The sequence below is a fragment of the Engystomops pustulosus genome, unplaced genomic scaffold (assembly GCF_040894005.1).
Source record: "Engystomops pustulosus unplaced genomic scaffold, aEngPut4.maternal MAT_SCAFFOLD_210, whole genome shotgun sequence".
In the NCBI taxonomy this organism is placed as follows: Eukaryota; Metazoa; Chordata; class Amphibia; order Anura; family Leptodactylidae; genus Engystomops; species Engystomops pustulosus.
The window spans coordinates 127,857-153,703 of record NW_027285090.1 but is presented as its reverse complement, the minus strand read 5'-3'; the positions used below and the strand labels follow the sequence as shown (position 1 = coordinate 153,703).

General features: G+C 48.5%; 2 protein-coding genes across 3 annotated transcripts in view; one reads left to right on the top strand and one right to left on the bottom strand.

The window, feature by feature from the left end:
* Positions 1-1,775, bottom strand: part of STK36 (serine/threonine kinase 36) — a 41,076-nt gene extending 39,301 nt beyond the window's left edge. Inside the window, exon 1 of the mRNA XM_072132030.1 lies at positions 1,603-1,775. The gene's annotated coding sequence lies outside the window, so the exon portion shown is untranslated. The remainder of the gene's footprint in view (positions 1-1,602) is intronic.
* RNF25 (ring finger protein 25) lies at positions 1,599-20,379 on the top strand. 2 transcript variants are annotated; one of them, XM_072132032.1, is made up of 10 exons: positions 1,599-1,732; positions 2,249-2,320; positions 2,392-2,485; positions 3,355-3,422; positions 5,265-5,334; positions 5,422-5,493; positions 18,276-18,374; positions 19,472-19,558; positions 19,633-19,764; positions 19,845-20,379. In XM_072132032.1, exons 1-10 carry the CDS (start codon positions 1,710-1,712, stop codon positions 20,361-20,363), a joined length of 1,236 nt encoding a protein of 411 aa, XP_071988133.1. In that variant the 5' UTR covers positions 1,599-1,709; the 3' UTR covers positions 20,364-20,379. The 2 variants fall into 2 exon arrangements, with proteins under 2 accessions (XP_071988133.1, XP_071988132.1); XM_072132031.1 differs by having other exon boundaries at positions 19,633-19,767.
* The last annotated feature ends 5,468 nt before the right edge of the window (positions 20,380-25,847 follow it).

Below are 25,847 nucleotides of genomic sequence, written 5' to 3'. Positions count from 1 at the left end.
CAGTGTATAGAGGATACAGGGGGGGGGCAGTGTATAGAGGATACAGGGGGGGCAGTGTATAGAGGATACAGGGGGGGGCAGTGTATAGAGGATACAGGGGGGGGCAGTGTATAGAGGATACAGGGGGGGGCAGTGTATAGAGGATACAGGGGGGGGCAGTGTATAGAGGATACAGGGGGGGGCAGTGTATAGAGGATACAGGGGGGGGGGCAGTGTATAGAGGATACAGGGGGGGGCAGTGTATAGAGGATACAGGGGGGGGCAGTGTATAGAGGATACAGGGGAGGGCAGTGTATAGAGGATACAGGGGGGCAGTGTATAGAGGATACAGGGGGGGGCAGTGTATAGAGGATACAGGGGGGGGCAGTGTATAGAGGATACAGGGGGGGGGGGAGTGTATAGAGGATACAGGGGGGGGCAGTGTATAGAGGATACAGGGGGGGGCAGTGTATAGAGGATACAGGGGGGGGGCAGTGTATAGAGGATACAGGGGGGGGCAGTGTATAGAGGATACAGGGGGGGCAGTGTATAGAGGATACAGGGGGGGCAGTGTATAGAGGATACAGGGGGGGCAGTGTATAGAGGATACAGGGGGGGCAGTGTATAGAGGATACAGGGGGGGGGGCAGTGTATAGAGGATACAGGGGGGGCAGTGTATAGAGGATACAGGGGGGGGCAGTGTATAGAGGATACAGGGGAGGGCAGTGTATAGAGGATACAGGGGGGGGCAGTGTATAGAGGATACAGGGGGGGGCAGTGTATAGAGGATACAGGGGGGGCAGTGTATAGAGGATACAGGGGGGGCAGTGTATAGAGGATACAGGGGGGGGCAGTGTATAGAGGATACAGGGGGGGCAGTGTATAGAGGATACAGGGGGGGGGCAGTGTATAGAGGATACAGGGGGGGGCAGTGTATAGAGGATACAGGGGAGGGCAGTGTATAGAGGATACAGGGGAGGGCAGTGTATAGAGGATACAGGGGAGGGCAGTGTATAGAGGATACAGGGGGGGGCAGTGTATAGAGGATACAGGGGAGGGCAGTGTATAGAGGATACAGGGGGGGGCAGTGTATAGAGGATACAGGGGGGGCAGTGTATAGAGGATACAGGGGGGGGCAGTGTATAGAGGATACAGGGGGGGCAGTGTATAGAGGATACAGGGGGGGCAGTGTATAGAGGATACAGGGGGGGCAGTGTATAGAGGATACAGGGGGGGGGCAGTGTATAGAGGATACAGGGGGGGCAGTGTATAGAGGATACAGGGGGGGCAGTGTATAGAGGATACAGGGGGGGGCAGTGTATAGAGGATACAGGGGGGGGGGGCAGTGTATAGAGGATACAGGGGGGGGGGCAGTGTATAGAGGATACAGGGGGGGGGCAGTGTATAGAGGATACAGGGGGGGCAGTGTATAGAGGATACAGGGGGGGCAGTGTATAGAGGATACAGGGGGGGGCAGTGTATAGAGGATACAGGGGGGGGCAGTGTATAGAGGATACAGGGGAGGGCAGTGTATAGAGGATGGAGGGGGGGCAGTATACATAGGGAGCAGTACATAGAGTATATAGGGGCAGTATATATATTATATTGGGTCTCGGTTCTTACCTTCCCGCTTCTCTCTGTGCGGCTCCGGCACTTCCGGTTTATACCTGTTTCTTAGCAACGGTGGCGCATGTGTGACGTCATCACTGCTGAGCCCGACTCTTGGAAAGATGGCGGAAGAACAGGAAGACGGGTGAGAGAAGATATCCGTCATATGGAAAGCCCCCTCCCCCCGACCACAATCCTCTCTCCTCTGCCCCCTCCCTCCGGACCCTCGTCCTCTCTCCCCTGCCCCCTCCCTCCGGACCCTCGTCCTCTCTCCCCTGCCCCCTCCCTCCGGACCCTCGTCCTCTCTCCCCTGCCCCCTCCCTCCGGACCCTCGTCCTCTCTCCCCTGCCCCCTCCCTCCGGACCCTCGTCCTCTCTCCCCTGCCCCCTCCCTCCGGACCCTCGTCCTCTCTCCCCTGCCCCCTCCCTCCGGACCCTCGTCCTCTCTCCCCTGCCCCCTCCCTCCGGACCCTCGTCCTCTCTCCCCTGCCCCCTCCCTCCGGACCCTCGTCCTCTCTCCCCTGCCCCCTCCCTCCGGACCCTCGTCCTCTCTCCCCTGCCCCCTCCCTCCGGACCCCTGTCTTCTCCCCCGCCCCCTCCCTCCCACCGGACCCCTATCCGCGGTTGTTCTTCCTTGTACTGTGTATTTGATGTCTCCTCAGGTCTCTCTCCCAGGAGCTGGAGGTGCTTCAGTCCATTTATCTTGATGAGTTGGAGGTCTCCCAGGAGGAGCGGTGAGTCTTGGCCCCCTCCGTGCCCCCCATGTCTTGTCTGGTGTAGGAGCTGATGAGCCTCCTCATTGCAGATTGGAGCTGAGGATCACGTTACATCCCACCACTGGTGAAGACCACGAGAGCCAGTACGTGCGACTGACCCTGCAGCTGTCCCTCCCTCCTCTGGTAACGGAGATTCATCCCTCATTACAGGGGTCTCTATGCCCTCCCCCCAGTGTCTGGTGACCTCCTCCATGTATCTGCCGCCTCTATCTATCTATCTATCTATCTATCTATCTATCTGTCTGTCTGTCCTCGCGCCTCTGTCTGTCCTCGCGCCTCTGTCTGTCTGTCTGTCCTCGCGCCTCTGTCTGTCCTCGCGCCTCTGTCTGTCTGTCCTCGCGCCTCTGTCTGTCTGTCCTCGCGCCTCTGTCTGTCTGTCCTCGCGCCTCTGTCTGTCTGTCCTCGCGCCTCTGTCTGTCTGTCCTCGCGCCTCTGTCTGTCTGTCCTCGCGCCTCTGTCTGTCTGTCCTCGCGCCTCTGTCTGTCTGTCCTCGCGCCTCTGTCTGTCTGTCCTCGCGCCTCTGTCTGTCTGTCCTCGCGCCTCTGTCTGTCTGTCCTCGCGCCTCTGTCTGTCTGTCCTCGCGCCTCTGTCTGTCTGTCCTCGCGCCTCTGTCTGTCTGTCCTCGCGCCTCTGTCTGTCTGTCCTCGCGCCTCTGTCTGTCTGTCCTCGCGCCTCTGTCTGTCTGTCCTCGCGCCTCTGTCTGTCTGTCCTCGCGCCTCTGTCTGTCTGTCCTCGCGCCTCTGTCTGTCTGTCCTCGCGCCTCTGTCTGTCTGTCTGTCCTCGCGCCTCTGTCTGTCTGTCTGTCCTCGCGCCGCTGTCTGTCTGTCTGTCTGTCCTCGCGCCGCTGTCTGTCTTTTCCTGGTAACCTGTGTGTTACTCCTCCCTGGGGGATCTCGGCAGATGTTACTCTGGGCTGTTTGTAGATCTGTTTAGCTGCTTGTGTATTTGTTACCACTTCATAACCTGATGCCTCCGAATCCTATTCCCTGCAGTATCCAGATGAACCACCAGAGATTAGTGTGACCCATCCACGTGGCCTCTGCGATGAGCAGATAGACAGGTGAGGTCCGTCGTACAATCTGTTAGGGGTTATATTACCTCTGCAGCGCTGGTGAGGGTGTCCTGCTATATACCAGACTATCTGTTAGGAGTTATATTACCTCTGCAGCGCTGGTGGGTGCTGTCCTGCTATATACCAGACAATCTGTTAGGAGTTATATTACCTCTGCAGCGCTGGTGAGGGTGTCCTGCTATATACCAGACTATCTGTTAGGAGTTATATTACCTCTGCAGCGCTGGTGAGGACTGTCCTGCTATATACCAGACAATCTGTTAGGAGTTATATTACCTCTGCAGCGCTGGTGAGGACTGTCCTGCTATATAGCAGACAATCTGTTAGGAGTTATATTACCTCTGCAGCGCTGGTGAGGACTGTCCTGCTATATACCAGACAGTCTGTTAGGAGTTATATTACCTCTGCAGCGCTGGTGAGGACTGTCCTGCTATATACCAGACAATCTGTTAGGAGTTATATTACCTCTGCAGCGCTGGTGAGGGTGTCCTGCTATATACCAGACAATCTGTTAGGAGTTATATTACCTCTGCAGCGCTGGTGAGGACTGTCCTGCTATATACCAGACAATCTGTTAGGAGTTATATTACCTCTGCAGCACTGGTGAGGGCGTCTTGCTATATACCAGACAATCTGTTAGGAGTTATATTACCTCTGCAGCGCTGGTGAGGACTGTCCTGCTATATACCAGACAGTCTGTTAGGAGTTATATTACCTCTGCAGCACTGGTGAGGACTGTCCTGCTATATACCAGACAATCTGTTAGGAGTTATATTACCTCTGCAGCGCTGGTGAGGACTGTCCTGCTATATACCAGACAATCTGTTAGGAGTTATATTACCTCTGCAGTGCTGGTGAGGACTGTCCTGCTATATACCAGACAGTCTGTTAGGAGTTATATTACCTCTGCAGCACTGGTGAGGACTGTCCTGCTATATACCAGACAATCTGTTAGGAGTTATATTACCTCTGCAGTGCTGGTGAGGACTGTCCTGCTATATACCAGACAATCTGTTAGGAGTTATATTACCTCTGCAGCACTGGTGAGGACTGTCCTGCTATATACCAGACAATCTGTTAGGAGTTATATTACCTCTGCAGTGCTGGTGAGGACTGTCCTGCTATATACCAGACAATCTGTTAGGAGTTATATTACCTCTGCAGCGCTGGTGAGGACTGTCCTGCTATATACCAGACAATCTGTTAGGAGTTATATTACCTCTGCAGCACTGGTGAGGGCGTCTTGCTATATACCAGACAGTCTGTTAGGAGTTATATTACCTCTGCAGCGCTGGTGAGGACTGTCCTGCTATATACCAGACAGTCTGTTAGGAGTTATATTACCTCTGCAGCGCTGGTGAGGACTGTCCTGCTATATACCAGACAGTCTGTTAGGAGTTATATTACCTCTGCAGCGCTGGTGAGGACTGTCCTGCTATATACCAGACAGTCTGTTAGGAGTTATATTACCTCTGCAGCGCTGGTGAGGACTGTCCTGCTATATACCAGACAGTCTGTTAGGAGTTATATTACCTCTGCAGCACTGGTGAGGACTGTCCTGCTATATACCAGACAGTCTGTTAGGAGTTATATTACCTCTGCAGCGCTGGTGAGGACTGTCCTGCTATATACCAGACAATCTGTTAGGAGTTATATTACCTCTGCAGCGCTGGTGAGGACTGTCCTGCTATATAGCAGACAATCTGTTAGGAGTTATATTACCTCTGCAGCGCTGGTGAGGACTGTCCTGCTATATACCAGACTATTGGGGGGTCTTTTGTGTGATGTATCGGTGTACTGTGGGCTTCATGTGATTTGTCGTTCTTGCAGTATTATCGGGGATCTGCGGAGGACGGCTGCGCAGTCGCGGGGATGTCCCGTCCTTTATGCCCTCATTGAGGTCAGAATATCCAGAGTTCATTCAGGGGATCATTTTGTGGGGGTCTCATCGTTTTTGGTTTGTGACTAATAATTATTCTTTTTGTAGAAAGGAAAAGAGCTGCTTACGGCCAGTAATCTCCCCCGCGGTCACTGCGTCATCTGCCTGTACGAGTTTCAGGTAACAGAATCAGGAACATCAGTGCAAGACACAGCAAACCCGAAAAACTGCAGACACATGGGGGTACGGGGGCAGGGCCCTCATTATATAGGGGCTAAAAGTCCAGGGAGCGCGCCCCCCTGGTAGCTGGAGGTGCAGGGAGCGCGCCCCCTGGTAGCTGGAGGTGCAGGGAGCGCGCCCCCCTGTTAGCTGGAGGTGCAGGGAGCGCGCCCCCTGTTAGCTGGAGGTGCAGGGAGCGCGCCCCCCTGTTAGCTGGAGGTGCAGGGAGCGAGCCCCCCTGTTAGCTGGAGGTGCAGGGAGCGCGCCCCCCCTGGTAGCTGGAGGTGCAGGGAGCGCGCCCCCCTGGTAGCTTGACCCAGAATCTCTGTGTTCTGTTCTCGGAGCCATTTAGTTCTCCCCTTTATGGCCGGTGCTCCATCATGCTGGAGGAGGCTCTGCTCATCACCATCTGCTCCTGGAGGGTTGGGAGAAGCGGCTCCTGGAGGACATTCTGCTCCATTCTTTATTCATGGAGGTGTTTTTAGGGCGATTCCCTTGGCTGAGAAGACGCCCCCCCCCCCCACACACGTGTTTCTTTAGAGATAACCATGGTTAACAGAAGAAAAACAATGATGCCATGCACCAGCCAAAACACCATGTGTTTTGGGGAAAAAGTTCATTTTCTAGGCAAATACTGACTTTGCAATGAATTGCTGATAAGCTGATCCCTCTTTATAACATTCTGGAGAAGATGCAAATTACCATTATAACACCTGATGCCGGAGACTTTGTAACAATTACCATTTCTATCATTCCCAAAACTTATGGCCATGACTGTACTGTATGTATATATGGTGGGTGTATACTGTATGTATGTATGGTGGGTGTATACTGTATGTATGTATGGTGGGTGTATACTGTATGTATGTATGGTGGGCGTATACTGTATGTATGGTGGGTATATACTGTATGTATGTATGGTGGGTATATACTGTATGTATGTATGGTGGGCGTATACTGTATGTATGGTGGGCGTATACTGTATGTATGTATGGTGGGTGTATACTGTATGTATGGTGGGCGTATACTGTATGTATGTATGGTGGGTGTATACTGTATGTATGTATGGTGGGCGTATACTGTATGTATGGTGGGCGTATACTGTATGTATGGTGGGTATATACTGTATGTATGTATGGTGGGCGTATACTGTATGTATGGTGGGCGTATACTGTATGTATGTATGGCGGGTGTATACTGTATGTATGTATGGCGGGCGTATACTGTATGTATGTATGGCGGGCGTATACTGTATGTATGTATGGCGGGCGTATACTGTATGTATGTATGGCGGGCGTATACTGTATGTATGTATGGCGGGTGTATACTGTATGTATGTATGGCGGGTGTATACTGTATGTATGTATGGCGGGCGTATACTGTATGTATGTATGGCGGGCGTATACTGTATGTATGTATGGCGGGCGTATACTGTATGTATGTATGGTGGGCGTATACTGTATGTATGTATGGCGGGCGTATACTGTATGTATGTATGGCGGGCGTATACTGTATGTATGTATGGCGGGTGTATACTGTATGTATGTATGGCGGGCGTATACTGTATGTATGTATGGCGGGCGTATACTGTATGTATGGTGGGCGTATACTGTATGTATGGTGGGTATATACTGTATGTATGTATGGTGGGCGTATACTGTATGTATGGTGGGCGTATACTGTATGTATGTATGGCGGGTGTATACTGTATGTATGTATGGCGGGTGTATACTGTATGTATGTATGGCGGGTGTATACTGTATGTATGTATGGCGGGCGTATACTGTATGTATGTATGGCGGGCGTATACTGTATGTATGTATGGCGGGCGTATACTGTATGTATGTATGGTGGGCGTATACTGTATGTATGTTTATGCTCTATGTGTGTGATTGTTACTCACATGAGTATGAGATATGTGAGTACACAGATATGTATATTCTTTTAGGGTTGAAGAGGGGCCCAATATCCTCACCACCAATATTGTCCATTGTTTCACTGTGCGAATAAAAAAGATTTTTACATTTTTATACACAAATATTCAGAAATTGGTCACAGCATACAGAATCAATGTAGGGATAGAATGGGGTTTTCTGTAGGGCGTGTAGGTATAAATACATAATGGTGGTGGAACTGGACGCTCCCCCGTGGTGGCGCCTGGCGGAGCTTTGCCCCATCGCTTCTTGTCTTCTGATGGATTACAATGTGGTCGTCATCTTACGGGGATAATGGCCACATTTACAAAGGTCGTGGCGCCAGTTTTCTCTCTGACTTAGGCTATATTCACACTGTCGTTGCCCGCCCGTACCGTACCGTAGCGGGCAACGGCAGTGTACGGGGAGAGGAGGAGGAGGAGGAGGAGGAGGTGAGCGCAGCTCACCCCCGCCCCTCTCCATAGGAAGTAATGGGGCACGGCGCCGTATTACGGGAAAAGATAGGACAGGTCCTATCTTTTTCCTGGGTACGGAACGCTACGGTGCCGCACGTGTGCAGCACCGTACCGCTCCCGTAGGGTTCCGTGCGCCTATAGAAGTGTATGGGGGACGTATATCGGCCGTATATACGTCCCCCATATGTTAGTGTGAATGTAGCCTTAGCCTGTTTTTTATAGTTTAAACAGCTGCACAGGTATTTAAGAAGTGTCCGCACCACATTTCTGGCGCATGCGCATCTATATGTTAAAGGTGTGCCACCAAAAAGTTGGTGAACTCTGTCGGGTCACTGCTGGGAAGCGACAGATTCATGATTTCTGGCGCACGTACTTGATGAATCTGTTGCACCAGTCATTATACAGGGGCGGGGCGCAGTAGAGGGGCGGGGCGCAGTAGAGGGGCGGAGCACTTTGTGCAGTTTCCCACATTCTTAGTAAATGTGTGCCATTGTTTCTATGATGTGATCTTGTCTGTTTGCCTCTTTGTGGTTTTTTTACATCTATTTGTTTGTATTCTGTGTATTGGGGCTAATTCTATGGGTTGAATGTAGATGGGTGATGGTGCATATTGTTATCTATAGAGGGGAGACACTCGTGTATAGTATAAAGATCCTCTGTGGGATAACTAGAAGCATTGGATTAGTAAGGCACCACCAGTCAACCCCCAAACCTGAGGAATATTGTGATCAGGAGCTCCCGACCAACAAACATATATAAAAGGACCTTCCCCTGTAATGTCCGGAGCTGCAGGAGCCGTCCTCTGACCACAGACGGGACACAGCAGGAGTATGACAGCCCAGCCACGTGATTGTGAGCACTAAACGTCCTGTGGGGCCTTGTATGTATGTTGGAGACACAGGACAAAAGCTTCGAGCCTGGATGAGGTGTCATCACCACACAATAACACACAGGCAGAAGCATCTTCCACGGCCCTGACCATAATCCCCCGGTTATGAAGGTTCTAGTATTATAGGGAAATTTCCGGTCACAAAATGGGAGACAAATTTGGGAATACAAGTTTATGACCCTCTTTGACCTCCATACAGAACTCAGTTTATCAAAGGGATTCATGGCCCACTACAACTTCTAATAGATGTTCTCCTGAGATAGTGGGGTCATCAGAGACACAACCTGGAGGCAATAAACCATCACACTGCCCCAGTCACCACATGAAGGACCTTCTGTCTCCACTGTTGGGTTTGTTTCTTTGTTTACATCTTTTGCATCACGTCTTATAACGTGTTCATCCTATATAAATCTGTGTCCCTTCAGAAATCTGTTATACCTGCCTGATGGAGGGACCTGAGCTGTCCTGAAAGCTTGTAACGTCTTATACTTCAGTAATCCTGTTATACCTGCCTGATGGAGGGACCTGAGCTGTCCTGAAAGCTTGTAACGTCTTATACTTCAGTAATCCTGTTATACCTGCCTGATGGAGGGACCTGAGCTGTCCTGAAAGCTTGTAACCTCTTATACTTCAGTAATCATGTTATACCTGCCTGATGGAGGGACCTGAGCTGTCCTGAAAGCTTGTAACCTCTTATACTTCAGTAATCCTCTTATACCTGCCTGATGGAGGGACCTGAGCTGTCCTGAAAGCTTGTAACATCTTATACTTCAGTAATCCTGTTATACCTCCCTGATGGAGGGACCTGAGCTGTCCTGAAAGCTTGTAACATCTTATACTTCAGTAATCATGTTATACCTGCCTGATGGAGGGACCTGAGCTGTCCTGAAAGCTTGTAACATCTTATACTTCAGTAATCATGTTATACCTGCCTGATGGAGGGACCTGAGCCGTCCTGAAAGCTTGTAACATCTTATACTTCAGTAATCCTGTTATACCTGCCTGATGGAGGGACCTGAGCCTCCTGAAAGCTTGTAACATCTTATACTTCAGTAATCCTGTTATACCTGCCTGATGGAGGGACCTGAGCTGTCCTGAAAGCTTGTAACATCTTATACTTCAGTAATCCTGTTATACCTGCCTGATGGAGGGACCTGAGCTGTCCTGAAAGCTTGTAACATCATATACTTCAGTAATCCTGTTATACCTGCCTGATGGAGGGACCTGAGCTGTCCTGAAAGCTTGTAACATCTTATACTTCAGTAATCCTGTTATACCTCCCTGATGGAGGGACCTGAGCCTCCTGAAAGCTTGTAACATCTTATACTTCAGTAATCCTGTTATACCTCCCTGATGGAGGGACCTGAGCTGTCCTGAAAGCTTGTAACATCTTATACTTCAGTAATCCTGTTATACCTGCCTGATGGAGGGACCTGAGCCTCCTGAAAGCTTGTAACATCTTATACTTCAGTAATCCTGTTATACCTCCCTGATGGAGGGACCTGAGCTGTCCTGAAAGCTTGTAACATCTTATACTTCAGTATTCCTGTTATACCTGCCTGATGGAGGGACCTGAGCTGTCCTGAAAGCTTGTAACATCTTATACTTCAGTAATCCTGTTATACCTGCCTGATGGAGGGACCTGAGCTGTCCTGAAAGCTTGTAACATCTTATACTTCAGTAATCCTGTTATACCTGCCTGATGGAGGGACCTGAGCTGTCCTGAAAGCTTGTAACATCTTATACTTCAGTAATCCTGTTATACCTGCCTGATGGAGGGACCTGAGCCGTCCTGAAAGCTTGTAACCTCTTATACTTCAGTAATCCTGTTATACCTGCCTGATGGAGGGACCTGAGCTGTCCTGAAAGCTTGTAACGTCTTATACATCAGTAATCATGTTATACCTCCCTGATGGAGGGACCTGAGCCGTCCTGAAAGCTTGTAACATCTTATACTTCAGTAATCCTGTTATACCTCCCTGATGGAGGGACCTGAGCTGTCCTGAAAGCTTGTAACCTCTTATACTTCAGTAATCCTGTTATACCTGCCTGATGGAGAGACCTGAGCTGTCCTGAAAGCTTGTAACGTCTTATACTTCAGTAATCCTCTTATACCTGCCTGATGGAGGGACCTGAGCTGTCCTGAAAGCTTGTAACATCTTATACTTCAGTAATCCTGTTATACCTGCCTGATGGAGGGACCTGAGCTGTCCTGAAAGCTTGTAACATCTTATACTTCAGTAATCATGTTATACCTGCCTGATGGAGGGACCTGAGCCGTCCTGAAAGCTTGTAACATCTTATACTTCAGTAATCCTGTTATACCTGCCTGATGGAGAGACCTGAGCCGTCCTGAAAGCTTGTAACATCTTATACTTCAGTAATCCTGTCATACCTGCCTGATGGAGGGACCTGAGCCGTCCTGAAAGCTTGTAACCTCTTATACTTCAGTAATCCTGTTATACCTGCCTGATGGAGGGACCTGAGCCGTCCTGAAAACTTGTAACCTCTTATACTTCAGTAATCCTGTTATACCTGCCTGATGGAGAGACCTGAGCTGTCCTGAAAGCTTGTAACCTCTTATACTTCAGTAATCCTGTTATACCTGCCTGATGGAGGGACCTGAGCTGTCCTGAAAGCTTGTAACATCTTATACTTCAGTAATCATGTTATACCTGCCTGATGGAGGGACCTGAGCTGTCCTGAAAGCTTGTAACGTCTTATACTTCAGTAATCCTGTTATACCTGCCTGATGGAGGGACCTGAGCCGTCCTGAAAGCTTGTAACATCTTATACTTCAGTAATCCTGTTATACCTGCCTGATGGAGGGACCTGAGCCGTCCTGAAAGCTTGTAACATCTTATACTTCAGTAATCCTGTTATACCTGCCTGATGGAGGGACCTGAGCTGTCCTGAAAGCTTGTAACATCTTATACTTCAGTAATCCTGTTATACCTCCCTGATGGAGGGACCTGAGCTGTCCTGAAAGCTTGTAACATCTTATACTTCAGTAATCCTGTTATACCTGCCTGATGGAGGGACCTGAGCCGTCCTGAAAGCTTGTAACCTCTTATACTTCAGTAATCCTGTTATACCTGCCTGATGGAGGGACCTGAGCCGTCCTGAAAGCTTGTAACATCTTATACTTCAGTAATCCTGTTATACCTCCCTGATGGAGGGACCTGAGCTGTCCTGAAAGCTTGTAACGTCTTATACTTCAGTAATCCTGTTATACCTGCCTGATGGAGAGACCTGAGCTGTCCTGAAAGCTTGTAACGTCTTATACATCAGTAATCATGTTATACCTCCCTGATGGAGGGACCTGAGCCGTCCTGAAAGCTTGTAACATCTTATACTTCAGTAATCCTGTTATACCTGCCTGATGGAGGGACCTGAGCTGTCCTGAAAGCTTGTAACATCTTATACTTCAGTAATCCTGTTATACCTGCCTGATGGAGGGACCTGAGCCGTCCTGAAAGCTTGTAACGTCTTATACTTCAGTAATCCTGTTATACCTGCCTGATGGAGAGACCTGAGCTGTCCTGAAAGCTTGTAACGTCTTATACTTCAGTAATCCTGTTATACCTGCCTGATGGAGGGACCTGAGCTGTCCTGAAAGCTTGTAACGTCTTATACTTCAGTAATCATGTTATACCTGCCTGATGGAGGGACCTGAGCCGTCCTGAAAGCTTGTAACCTCTTATACTTCAGTAATCCTGTTATACCTGCCTGATGGAGGGACCTGAGCTGTCCTGAAAGCTTGTAACATCTTATACTTCAGTAATCCTGTTATACCTGCCTGATGGAGGGACCTGAGCCGTCCTGAAAGCTTGTAACCTCTTATACTTCAGTAATCCTGTTATACCTGCCTGATGGAGGGACCTGAGCTGTCCTGAAAGCTTGTAACGTCTTATACTTCAGTAATCCTGTTATACCTGCCTGATGGAGGGACCTGAGCTGTCCTGAAAGCTTGTAACCTCTTATACTTCAGTAATCCTGTTATACCTCCCTGATGGAGGGACCTGAGCCGTCCTGAAAGCTTGTAACCTCTTATACTTCAGTAATCCTGTTATACCTGCCTGATGGAGGGACCTGAGCTGTCCTGAAAGCTTGTAACATCTTATACTTCAGTAATCCTGTTATACCTGCCTGATGGAGGGACCTGAGCCGTCCTGAAAGCTTGTAACGTCTTATACTTCAGTAATCCTGTTATACCTCCCTGATGGAGGGACCTGAGCTGTCCTGAAAGCTTGTAACATCTTATACTTCAGTAATCCTGTTATACCTGCCTGATGGAGGGACCTGAGCTGTCCTGAAAGCTTGTAACCTCTTATACTTCAGTAATCCTGCTATACCTGCCTGATGGAGGGACCTGAGCCGTCCTGAAAGCTTGTAACATCTTATACTTCAGTAATCCTGTTATACCTGCCTGATGGAGGGACCTGAGCTGTCCTGATAGCTTGTAACATTTTATACTTCAGTAATCCTGTTATACCTCCCTGATGGAGGGACCTGAGCTGTCCTGAAAGCTTGTAACCTCTTATACTTCAGTAATCCTGTTATACCTGCCTGATGGAGGGACCTGAGCCTCCTGAAAGCTTGTAACATCTTATACTTCAGTAATCCTGTTATACCTGCCTGATGGAGGGACCTGAGCCGTCCTGAAAGCTTGTAACCTCTTATACTTCAGTAATCCTGTTATACCTCCCTGATGGAGGGACCTGAGCTGTCCTGAAAGCTTGTAACATCTTATACATCAGTAATCCTGTTATACCTGCCTGATGGAGGGACCTGAGCTGTCCTGAAAGCTTGTAACGTCTTATACTTCAGTAATCCTCTTATACCTGCCTGATGGAGGGACCTGAGCTGTCCTGAAAGCTTGTAACCTCTTATACTTCAGTAATCCTGTTATACCTGCCTGATGGAGAGACCTGAGCCGTCCTGAAAGCTTGTAACATCTTATACTTCAGTAATCCTGTTATACCTGCCTGATGGAGGGACCTGAGCCGTCCTGAAAGCTTGTAACCTCTTATACTTCAGTAATCCTGTTATACCTCCCTGATGGAGGGACCTGAGCTGTCCTGAAAGCTTGTAACATCTTATACTTCAGTAATCCTGTTATACCTGCCTGATGGAGGGACCTGAGCTGTCCTGAAAGCTTGTAACATATACTTCAGTAATCCTGTTATACCTGCCTGATGGAGGGACCTGAGCCGTCCTGAAAGCTTGTAACCTCTTATACTTCAGTAATCCTCTTATACCTGCCTGATGGAGGGACCTGAGCCGTCCTGAAAACTTGTAACCTCTTATACTTCAGTAATCCTGTTATACCTGCCTGATGGAGGGACCTGAGCTGTCCTGAAAGCTTGTAACATCTTTTACTTCAGTAATCCTGTTATACCTGCCTGATGGAGAGACCTGAGCTGTCCTGAAAGCTTGTAACATCTTATACATCAGTAATCATGTTATACCTCCCTGATGGAGGGACCTGAGCTGTCCTGAAAGCTTGTAACATCTTATACTTCAGTAATCCTGTTATACCTGCCTGATGGAGGGACCTGAGCTGTCCTGAAAGCTTGTAACATCTTATACTTCAGTAATCCTGTTATACCTGCCTGATGGAGGGACCTGAGCCGTCCTGAAAGCTTGTAACGTCTTATACTTCAGTAATCCTGTTATACCTGCCTGATGGAGGGACCTGAGCCGTCCTGAAAGCTTGTAACGTCTTATACATCAGTAATCCTGTTATACCTGCCTGATGGAGGGACCTGAGCCGTCCTGAAAGCTTGTAACCTCTTATACTTCAGTAATCCTCTTATACCTGCCTGATGGAGGGACCTGAGCCGTCCTGAAAACTTGTAACCTCTTATACTTCAGTAATCCTGTTATACCTGCCTGATGGAGGGACCTGAGCTGTCCTGAAAGCTTGTAACATCATATACTTCAGTAATCCTGTTATACCTGCCTGATGGAGGGACCTGAGCTGTCCTGAAAGCTTGTAACCTCTTATACTTCAGTAATCCTGTTATACCTGCCTGATGGAGGGACCTGAGCTGTCCTGAAAGCTTGTAACATCTTATACTTCAGTAATCCTCTTATACCTGCCTGATGGAGGGACCTGAGCTGTCCTGAAAGCTTGTAACATCTTATACTTCAGTAATCCTGTTATACCTCCCTGATGGAGGGACCTGAGCTGTCCTGAAAGCTTGTAACATCTTATACTTCAGTAATCCTGTTATACCTGCCTGATGGAGAGACCTGAGCTGTCCTGAAAGCTTGTAACATCTTATACATCAGTAATCCTGTTATACCTGCCTGATGGAGAGACCTGAGCTGTCCTGAAAGCTTGTAACATCTTATACTTCAGTAATCATGTTATACCTGCCTGATGGAGGGACCTGAGCTGTCCTGAAAGCTTGTAACATCTTTTACTTCAGTAATCCTGTTATACCTGCCTGATGGAGAGACCTGAGCTGTCCTGAAAGCTTGTAACATCTTTTACTTCAGTAATCCTGTTATACCTGCCTGATGGAGGGACCTGAGCTGTCCTGAAAGCTTGTAACATCTTTTACTTCAGTAATCCTGTTATACCTGCCTGATGGAGAGACCTGAGCTGTCCTGAAAGCTTGTAACATCTTATACATCAGTAATCCTGTTATACCTGCCTGATGGAGAGACCTGAGCTGTCCTGAAAGCTTGTAACATCTTATACTTCAGTAATCATGTTATACCTGCCTGATGGAGGGACCTGAGCTGTCCTGAAAGCTTGTAACATCTTATACTTCAGTAATCATGTTATACCTGCCTGATGGAGGGACCTGAGCTGTCCTGAAAGCTTGTAACCTCTTATACTTCAGTAATCCTCTTATACCTGCCTGATGGAGGGACCTGAGCTGTCCTGAAAGCTTGTAACCTCTTATACTTCAGTAATCCTCTTATACCTGCCTGATGGAGGGACCTGAGCCGTCCTGAAAACTTGTAACCTCTTATACTTCAGTAATCCTGTTATACCTGCCTGATGGAGGGACCTGAGCTGTCCTGAAAGCTTGTAACCTCTTATACTTCAGTAATCATGTTATACCTCCCTGATGGAGGGACCTGAGCTGTCCTGAAAGCTTGTAACCTCTTATACTTCAGTAATCCTCTTATACCTGCCTGATGGAGGGACCTGAGCCGTCCTGAAAACTTGTAACCTCTTATACTTCAGTAATCCTGTTATACCTGCCTGATGGAGGGACCTGAGCTGTCCTGAAAGCTTGTAACATCTTTTACTTCAGTAATCCTGTTATACCTGCCTGATGGAGAGACCTGAGCTGTCCTGAAAGCTTGTAACATCTTATACTTCAGTAATCCTGTTATACCTGCCTGATGGAGGGACCTGAGCTGTCCTGAAAGCTTGTAACATCTTATACATCAGTAATCATGTTATACCTGCCTGATGGAGAGACCTGAGCTGTCCTGAAAGCTTGTAACATCTTATACATCAGTAATCATGTTATACCTCCCTGATGGAGGGACCTGAGCTGTCCTGAAAGCTTGTAACATCTTATACTTCAGTAATCATGTTATACCTCCCTGATGGAGGGACCTGAGCCGTCCTGAAAGCTTGTAACATCATATACTTCAGTAATCCTGTTATACCTGCCTGATGGAGGGACCTGAGCCGTCCTGAAAGCTTGTAACCTCTTATACTTCAGTGATCCTGTTATACCTGCCTGATGGAGGGACCTGAGCTGTCCTGAAAGCTTGTAACATCTTATACTTCAGTGATCCTGTTATACCTCCCTGATGGAGGGACCTGAGCTGTCCTGAAAGCTTGTAACATCTTATACTTCAGTAATCCTGTTATACCTGCCTGATGGAGGGACCTGAGCCGTCCTGAAAGCTTGTAACGTCTTATACTTCAGTAATCCTGTTATACCTGCCTGATGGAGGGACCTGAGCTGTCCTGAAAGCTTGTAACGTCTTATACTTCAGTAATCCTGTTATACCTGCCTGATGGAGGGACCTGAGCCGTCCTGAAAGCTTGTAACGTCTTATACTTCAGTAATCCTGTTATACCTGCCTGATGGAGGGACCTGAGCTGTCCTGAAAGCTTGTAACCTCTTATACTTCAGTAATCCTGTTATACCTGCCTGATGGAGGGACCTGAGCCGTCCTGAAAGCTTGTAACGTCTTATACTTCAGTAATCCTCTTATACCTGCCTGATAGAGGTTAATTTATTTGACCTTTCAAAAGCAACGGGAAATTTTTGAATATTTGTGTATAAAAACATAAAAATCTTTGATTCCTGGTTATACCTAGATAAGGGCCAATATTGGTGATAAGGATGGAACAATGTGATATATTTGTGCGGTCTCCGTGTACTTGTCGGCCACAGATAAATGCCCTTGGATTACAAGTGGTTGTAGCGCGAATGTTACGTTTTTCTTAGACGCCACATGGTAAGTGCTGTCGCATTGTGAATGTAAGAGATGCAAAGTGATGGTGTTGAGGGAGGTTGTGGAGCACACGGGGCGGGATGTAGTGCCGGGGGAGGTTGTGGAGCACACGGGGCGGGATGTAGTGCCGGGGGAGGTTGTGGAGCACACGGGGCGGGATGTAGTGGCGGGGGAGGTTGTGGAGCACACGGGGCGGGATGTAGTGGCGGGGGAGGTTGTGAAGCACACGGGGCGGGATATAGTGGCGGGGGAGGTTGTGGAGCACACGGGGCGGGATGTAGTGGCGGGGGAGGTTGTGGAGGACACGGGGCGGGATGTAGTGGCGGGGGAGGTTGTGGAGCACACGGGGCGGGATGTAGTGGCGGGGGAGGTTGTGGAGCACACGGGGCGGGATGTAGTGGCGGGGGAGGTTGTGGAGCACACGGGGCGGGATGTAGTGCCGGGGGAGGTTGTGGAGCACACGGGGCGGGATGTAGTGCCGGGGGAGGTTGTGGAGCACACGGGGCGGGATGTAGTGCCGGGGGAGGTTGTGGAGGACACGGGGCAGGATGTAGTGCCGGGGGATGTTGTGGAGGACACGGGGCGGGATGTAGTGCCGGGGGATGTTGTGGAGGACACGGGGCGGGATGTAGTGCCGGGGGATGTTGTGGAGGACACGGGGCGGGATGTAGTGCCGGGGGAGGTTGTGGAGCACACAGGGCGGGATGTAGTGCCGGGGGAGGTTGTGGAGCACACGGGGCGGGATGTAGTGCCGGGGGATGTTGTGGAGGACACGGGGCAGGATGTAGTGCCGGGGGATGTTGTGGAGGACACGGGGCAGGATGTAGTGCCGGGGGATGTTGTGGAGGACACGGGGCAGGATGTAGTGCCGGGGGAGGTTGTGGAGGACACGGGGCAGGATGTAGTGCCGGGGGAGGTTGTGGAGGACATGGGGGGGATGTTATATAGCACACGGGGCAGGATGTAGCGCTGGAGAGCACTGTCATCTTCTAGTTATTATATCAAATATTTAATCTCTTACAGGAAGACGACTCCCTCACAAAAACTCAATGTTTTCATCATTTTCACTCCTACTGTCTGGGCCGCTATTCCCAGCACTACCTGGAAAATAACCCTGGAGAGGTAAGTACTGAATATTATGTGTCCATATTAACCTTCTCAAGCAAATATTCAGAACAGCCATTAAATACATAACACATCATCCATCCTCAATCACCATCATTATCCATCCACCATCATCATCATTATCCATCCACCATCATCATCATTATCCATTCACCATCATCATCATTATCCATTCACCATCATCATCATTACCACCACCATCATCATCCATCATCATCATCCACCATCATCATCATTCCTCCTCAATCACCACCATTATCATCCACCATAATCCACCATCATCATTATCCATCCTCAATCACCATCATCATCATCCACCACCATCATCATCACCATTATCATCATCCATCCATCATCATCATCCATCCACCATCATCATCATCCATCCTCAATCACCATCATCATCCATCCACCACCATCATCATCATCCATCCTCAATCATCATCCACCATAATCCACCATCATCATCACCATCATAATCCTCATCAGAAAAATGGGAGGCAAAATTTCTCAATAACAATACACTCAGAACTGGAGGGGTCTTGGGCTCTCGGACCACATGTAACCAGAGGGTACTACAGGAACTGAGCACATTGTACATACTGTCCTATCTGCAGGCATCATGTTATAGAGCAGAAGGAGCTGAGCACATTGTACAAAGTGTCCTATCTGCAGGCAGTACGTTATAGAGCAGGAGGAGCTGAGCACATTGTACATAGTGTCCTATCTGCAGGCAGCATGTTATAGAGTAGGAGGAGCTGGGCAGATTGTACATAGTGTCCTATCTGCAGGCAGCATGTTATAGAGCCAGAGGAGCTGAGCACATTGTACATACTGTCCTATCTGCAGGCAGCTTTGTACATAGTGTCCTATCTGCAGGCAGAATGTTATAGATCAGGAGGAGCTGAGCAGCTTGTACATAGTGTCCTATCTGCAGGCAGCATGTTATAGAGCAGGAGGAGCTGAGCAGATTGAACATAGTGTCCTATCTGCAGGCAGCATGTTATAGAGCTGCTCCAGTTGCTCTATAACATGTTCCACTTTTAGATTCCCTCCATGATCTTTGTATCTTTATCTTCTGTTGTGTATTTTAGGAACCAGTTGAATGTCCAGTTTGCCGTGAAAGTCTGAATTGTGACTTTAAGAAGCTTCAGGCTGCGGCGCCTCCACAGCATCCAGAGGTAAGAGACCCCCAAATGTGCCCCCCAGAGCACCGGGTATGGAGAGGGTGATTGGCTTGTTGCTGGCATTGCAGGAGCGATACGTTCCCGACCCGCTGGCATTCCGGAGGGAGCAGGAGCTGCGCCAGGTCTATGAGCGGCAGCTGGCCAATGGAGGGATCATTGATGTGGAAGCAGAGAAGAAGCGCTTCTTCATCAGTATCCAGGTGGTGAGCTCCGTCCTGTGACCACCATTTATATCACCTCCTTATCCTTGGTTGAAGCTAATTCTTAGTCTCATGTCTAGACCCCGGACAATGAACATGAAAATGGAGATGCTGCCCCAGAGAGTGACCTTCGCCCTCATCCCTGCCCCAGCGAGAGCCCCCTGACCTCTGCCTTCATCCCCCAGCCTCATGCAGGAGGGCACCGAGCGGCCGTGAAGAACAGATATGGACAGCCGTGGAGGGGCGGCAGAGGGTGGGCGGCTCGCAACAGAAGAGTCTGGAGGGAGGAGGCGGCTTCCAAAGATGAGCAGACAGTCCGAGGGAGGATGACGGAGCAGACAGTCCGAGGGAGGATGACGGAGCAGACAGTCCGAGGGAGGATGACGGAGCAGACAGTCCGAGGGAGGATGACTGAGCAGACAGTCCGAGGGAGGATGACTGAGCAGACAGTCCGAGGGAGGATGACGGAGCAGACAGTCCGAGGGAGGATGACGGAGCAGACTCGCCCAAGCGGTGGGACAGCGGCTCCAGCAGACGCTAGGGAAGACTCTGAAGGGCGGGGACGCAAATCTATAACATATTATACGTCTTTTGAATAAACTCTAGTGGACTTTACACAGAAACTTTCCAGTAAGATAATAACTTGTCACTAAATGCTTCAAGTGGGAGCAGAGATGTGTCACCAGGGGAGGCAATTAAGACAAGCAGCAGGGCAGAGGCAAAGCTCTGTCACCAGGGAAGCGATGGAGACGAGCGGCAGAGATGGGAGCACAGATGTGTCACCAGGGAAGCGATGGAGATGAGCGGCAGAGATAGGAGCACAGATGTGTCACCAGGGAAGCGATGGAGACGAGCGGCAGAGATAGCACAGATGTGTCACCAGGGAAGCGATGGAGACGAGCGGCAGAGATAGGAGCACAGATGTGCCACCAGGGAAGAATGGAGACGAGTGGCAGAGGTAGGAGCACAGATGTATCAACAGAGAAGAATGGAGACGAGCGGCAGACATAGGAGCACAGATGTGTCACCAGGGAAGCGATGGAGACGAGCGGCAGACATAGGAGCACAGATGTGTCACCAGGGAAGCGATGGAGACGAGCGGCAGAGATGGGAGCACAGATGTGTCACCAGGGAAGCGATGGAGACGAGCGGCAGACATGGGCGCACAGATGTGTCACCAGGGAAGCGATGGAGACGAGTGGCAGAGATGGGAGCACAGATGTGTCACCAGGGAAGCGATGGAGACGAGTGGCAGTGATGGGAGCACAGATGTGTCACCAGGGAAGCGATGGAGAGGAGCGGCAGGGCACAGGCAGAGATGTGTCACCGAGGAGGCGATGGAGACGAGCGGCCAGGCACATACAGATACACAGACCCTATGAATTGTCAGAAAATAATCATGACTTGTGAAAATCCCATCTTGGGCCCATTGAACACAAAAGTTTATGGGACCAAATTGTGCAGTCTGATATCGGTCTCCTTAAATACCTATGTCACCCGGGAACGGTGTGCCGATCAAATCCGTGTGTCGCTGTATTGTAATGTGGACAGGAGAACATAGAGTATGCTCTCTTCCTGTACGTACGGCCCAGCTGCATGGATCCCTATGGAGCGCTGCTCACTCTAGCTCTCGCCCAGGGGAGCATACATTTGTGTGAAAGGAGTACACTTACTTTTTCATGGGAATGTAAGTAGATACCATGTTACAGCAATTGCCACTTCAATAGCAAACAAGCAAATTCACTCCAAGGTGTGAATTCCATCATTCAGAACCGGAGATAAGGATTTCTATAACTGCAGGTATCTCCAGTTCCATTGATCGCAGAAGCACAAGTCTGATGTGTTGAGATTCCTAACGGAGATGATGTGATTCCTACCAGTAATGTGCAAGTTTTGTCTGAATTTAATGAAAAATTGGTTTTGGTACAAATTCAGATTTCCTGGCCATATGTGGTACCGAAGCTCAGAGACTCGGAGTTTGTGGATCTCTATCTGACGTCGTAGAGCCCTGACTGTGGGGAATTGGCTCCTCCAGCTCCCAAACTTCCAGGATGGGCCTACTGCTTCTTGAGAACTGCTACTTTGGGTTGCCACCAGTAGGACCCATTCCTCCGCTCAGAGTTAAGGCTCCAAGACAATGGCTACCTTTTAAGAGAATCCCGGTCTATGAACAATTTTTCCATGACTAAGTGTGTGGATCGAGACCTCCTGTTAGGATGGATTTAAGAAATTCCATCCTCTTAAAGTGACTTATCTCAGGCAATTCAAGTGATTGTCTTCTCTGATCTTTTGTTTATGACTGTAGGAGAGAATTCTGGGAAGGATATTTCATACCTTACCTGAGGGGCTTCTAATTTGATGAAGTACAACCTGGTGTCTGTCTGATCAAAGTTAAAAAGTCCAGATGTCCATAAATGTATGGAGAGAGCACACAGACCAGCAGACAACCGGTAAAAAGTAAATTACTTTTCTAACCTCAATGATCTGAAGCCCACGTGGTGGAGAAGAGCGGAGGCTAAATGAGTACTTATACCTCAATGACCTGGAGCCACGTGGTGAAGAAGAGCAGAGGATAAATTAGTACTTCTACCTTAATGATCTCAGCCCAAGTGGTCTAGAAGAGCAGAGGATAAATGAGTACTCTAACCTCAATTACCTCGAGCCCACGTGGTAAAGAAGAGCGGAGGCTAAATGAGTACTTATACCTCAATGACCTGCAGCCACGTAGTGAAAAAGAGCAGAGGATAAATGAGTACTCTTACCTCAATTACCTCGAGCCCACGTGGTAAAGAAGAGCGGAGGCTAAATGAGTACTTATACCTCAATGACCTAAAGCCACGTAGTGAAAAAGAGCAGAGGATAAATGAGTACTCCTACATCAATTATCTCAGCCCACGTGGGCTAGAAGAGAAGAGAATAAATGAGTACTCTTACCTCAATGATCTCAGCCCACATAGTCTAGAAGATCAGAGGATAAATTAGTACTCTTACCTCAATGACCTCTAGCCACCCAGTGGTGAAGAAGAGCAGAGGATAAAAGAGTACTCTTACCTCGATGACCTCAAGCCCACGTGGTGAAGAAGAGCAGAGGATAAATGAGTACTCTTACCTCAATGACCTCAAGCCCACATTGGGAAGAGGAGCAGAGGATAAATGAGTACTCCTACCTCAATGATCTCAGCCCACATAGTCTAGAAGATCAGAGGATAAATTGGTACTCTTACCTCAATGACCTCTAGCCACCCAGTGGTGAAGAAGAGCGGAGGATAAAAGAGTACTCTTACCTCGATGACCTCAAGCCCACGTGGTGAAGAAGAGCAGAGGATAAATAAGTACTCTTACCTCAATGACCTGGAGCCATGTGGTGAAGAAGAGCAGAGGATTAATGAGTACTCTTACCTCAATGACCTCAAGCCCACAGGGTGAAGAAGAGTGGAGGATAAATGAGTACTCCGGTGCAATTGCATAGTAATAATGACATTACATGATCTCAATACAATATGTATACATAGATAATACATACATAGCATTAAGCAATTACAAAGTATCATATTTTTAACAGTACAAACACTCTACATGAATGCTGATAGGGGATGGTCCCTCAAGTGTATCGAGGGGAGTCCCCGCGAATCCAGCCAGGGACCCCAAATGCGTTCAAATTTTTAATTTGCTTTACGTTTACAATAAACATTCTTTTCCAGCCTTATAATGTTGTTCAGTTTTTTAACATATGCCTCCAGCCTTGGTGAACAAGGGCGAAGCCAGTACATAGCGATAAGCTTCCTCGCTTGGTATAGCATTCTACTGATGCCCACAATTACTCCATCTTCCAAATTTTCCTACCCTAACAGACAAACTACCGGGAATGGCGTCAGTGTCACTCCATACACTTTGGTAATCAGCCTTAATACTTCTCCCCAAAACCTTTAGAGTTTTCTACATTCCCACAGCATATGAAGTATGTGGGCGTCCTTCATACCGCATCTGGGACACGAGTCCACTTCACGCAAACCAACCCTGTATAGCCAGTGAGGAGTACGATATACCCTGTGCAATAAATATATTTGAGAGAGCCGGTGAGCCTCATAGAGATAGTGAGGGGACAATGGAGAGTGCCTCAGTCCATTGATCATCTGTCAAGGGTCCTACATCTTCTTCCCATTTTTCCCGGATGGTAAGGGGATTCTGTGCATGTTGGGCCTCCCTGCATACTATGCACCCTAGATATATATCCTTTTGTGCCATCTGTAGCCAGAATATCCTCAATCAACTCATGTGTTACTATATGTATGGTCTCCGCCCTATTTTGAGTTTCTAAGGCGTGTCTTAACTGTAAAAGGAATCGTGCGTAAGATGAAATTCCTCCCTCAATTGATCAAAGCTTTTGAGAGCACCCTCCAGATACAGCTGATGTATCCCGTGTATGCCCTTAATCTCCCATCTCTGAAAGCCCTCTAGTTGCATTATTTCTTGTAGCTCAGGGTTTTGCCACAGCGGTGAAAACCATGTGAAGCCATTCATTCTGAGTATACTCTTAGTTTTCTGCCATAGCTTACATAGCAGTGTAGCCGTATATACGGTCAGGTGGTCTACCTTGTGTTCCCAGTTCAAGTAGATATCGCAGAGGTCTACCACCGCCATGGTATCTCAGCAGTTTTTCAGAAGAGGATCTAACATTTGTTAGACTCCATCCTTTCAGGTGTTGAAGTTGAGCCGCTAGGAAATATAACCACGTTTTTGGGACTGCCAACCCCCCTTGGTCTTTAGCACTTTGTAGGGTTTTAAATGAGTACTCTTACATCAATGACCTGGAGGCACATGTTGAAGAAGAGCAGAGGATAAATGAGTACTCATACCTCAATGACCTGGAGCCCACATGGTAAAGAAGAGTGGAGGATAAAGGAGTACTCTTACCTCAATGATCTCAGCCCACGTGGTAAAGAAAAGTGTAGGATAAATAAGTACTCTTACCTCAATGATCTTAGCCCACGTGGTAAATAAAAGTGTAGGATAAATGAGTTCTCATACCTCAATGACCTCAAGCCCACAGGGTGAAGAAGAGCAGAAGATAAATGAGTACTCTTACCTCAATGATCTCAGCCCACGTGGTGTAGAAGAGCAGAGGATAAATGAGTACTCTTACCTCAATGACCGGGAGCCCACGTGGTAAAGAAGAGCAGAGGATAAATGAGTACTCTTACCTCAATGACCTGGAGCCACGTGGTAAAGAAGAGCAGAGGATAAATGAGTACTCTTACCTCAATGACCTGGAGCCACGTGGTAAAGAAGAGCAGAGGATAAATGAGTACTCTTACCTCAATGACCGGGAGCCCACGTGGTAAAGAAAAGTGTAGGATAAATGAGTACTCTTACCTCAATGACCTGGAGCCACGTGGTAAAGAAGAGCGGAGGATAAATGAGTACTCTTACCTCAATGACCTGGAGCCACGTGGTGAAGAAGAGCGTAGGATAAATGAGTACTCTTACCTCAATGACCTGGAGCCACGTGGTAAAGAAGAGCGGAGGATAAATGAGTACTCTTACCTCAATGACCTGGAGCCACGTGGTAAAGAAGAGCGGAGGATAAATGAGTACTCTTACCTCAATGATCTGGAGCCCACATGGTAAAGAAGAGCGTAGGATAAATGAGTACTCTTACCTCAATGATCTGGAGCCCACATGGTAAAGAAGAGCGTAGGATAAATGAGTACTCTTACCTCAATGACCTCAAGCCCAGGTGGTGTAGGAGAGCAGAGGATAAATGAGTACTCTTACCTCAATAACCTGGAGCCATGTGGTGAAGAAGAGAGAAGGATGTTGCCTTGCTCCGGCAGAGCATGTACTTTCCTCCCAGTGTGCTGCCACCTACAACCTTTATGCTGTGATCGGCGCATACATTGCAACTGAGCACCAGAGTGAGGTAAGTATTCACTGAATGTAAGACCCCCTGGGGTAAAAGAATTATTCATTCTAGACAAACCCTTTTAATTGCACATATGTGAACAGTAATTGTCCATATATAGTGTGAATGGTGGTTATGTCTGTAGAGGATTACTTGTCCTCACAATGAAGAGACTGCATGA

Coding starts and splice junctions, on each gene's coding strand:
- RNF25 (XM_072132031.1), top strand. CDS start 1,710: ATGGCGGAAGAACAGGAAGACGG. Junction 3,423..5,264: donor TGCGATGAGCAGATAGACAG/GTGAGGTCCGTC, acceptor TCGTTCTTGCAG/TATTATCGGGGATCTGCGGA. Junction 19,768..19,844: donor TCTTCATCAGTATCCAGGTG/GTGAGCTCCGTC, acceptor TCTCATGTCTAG/ACCCCGGACAATGAACATGA.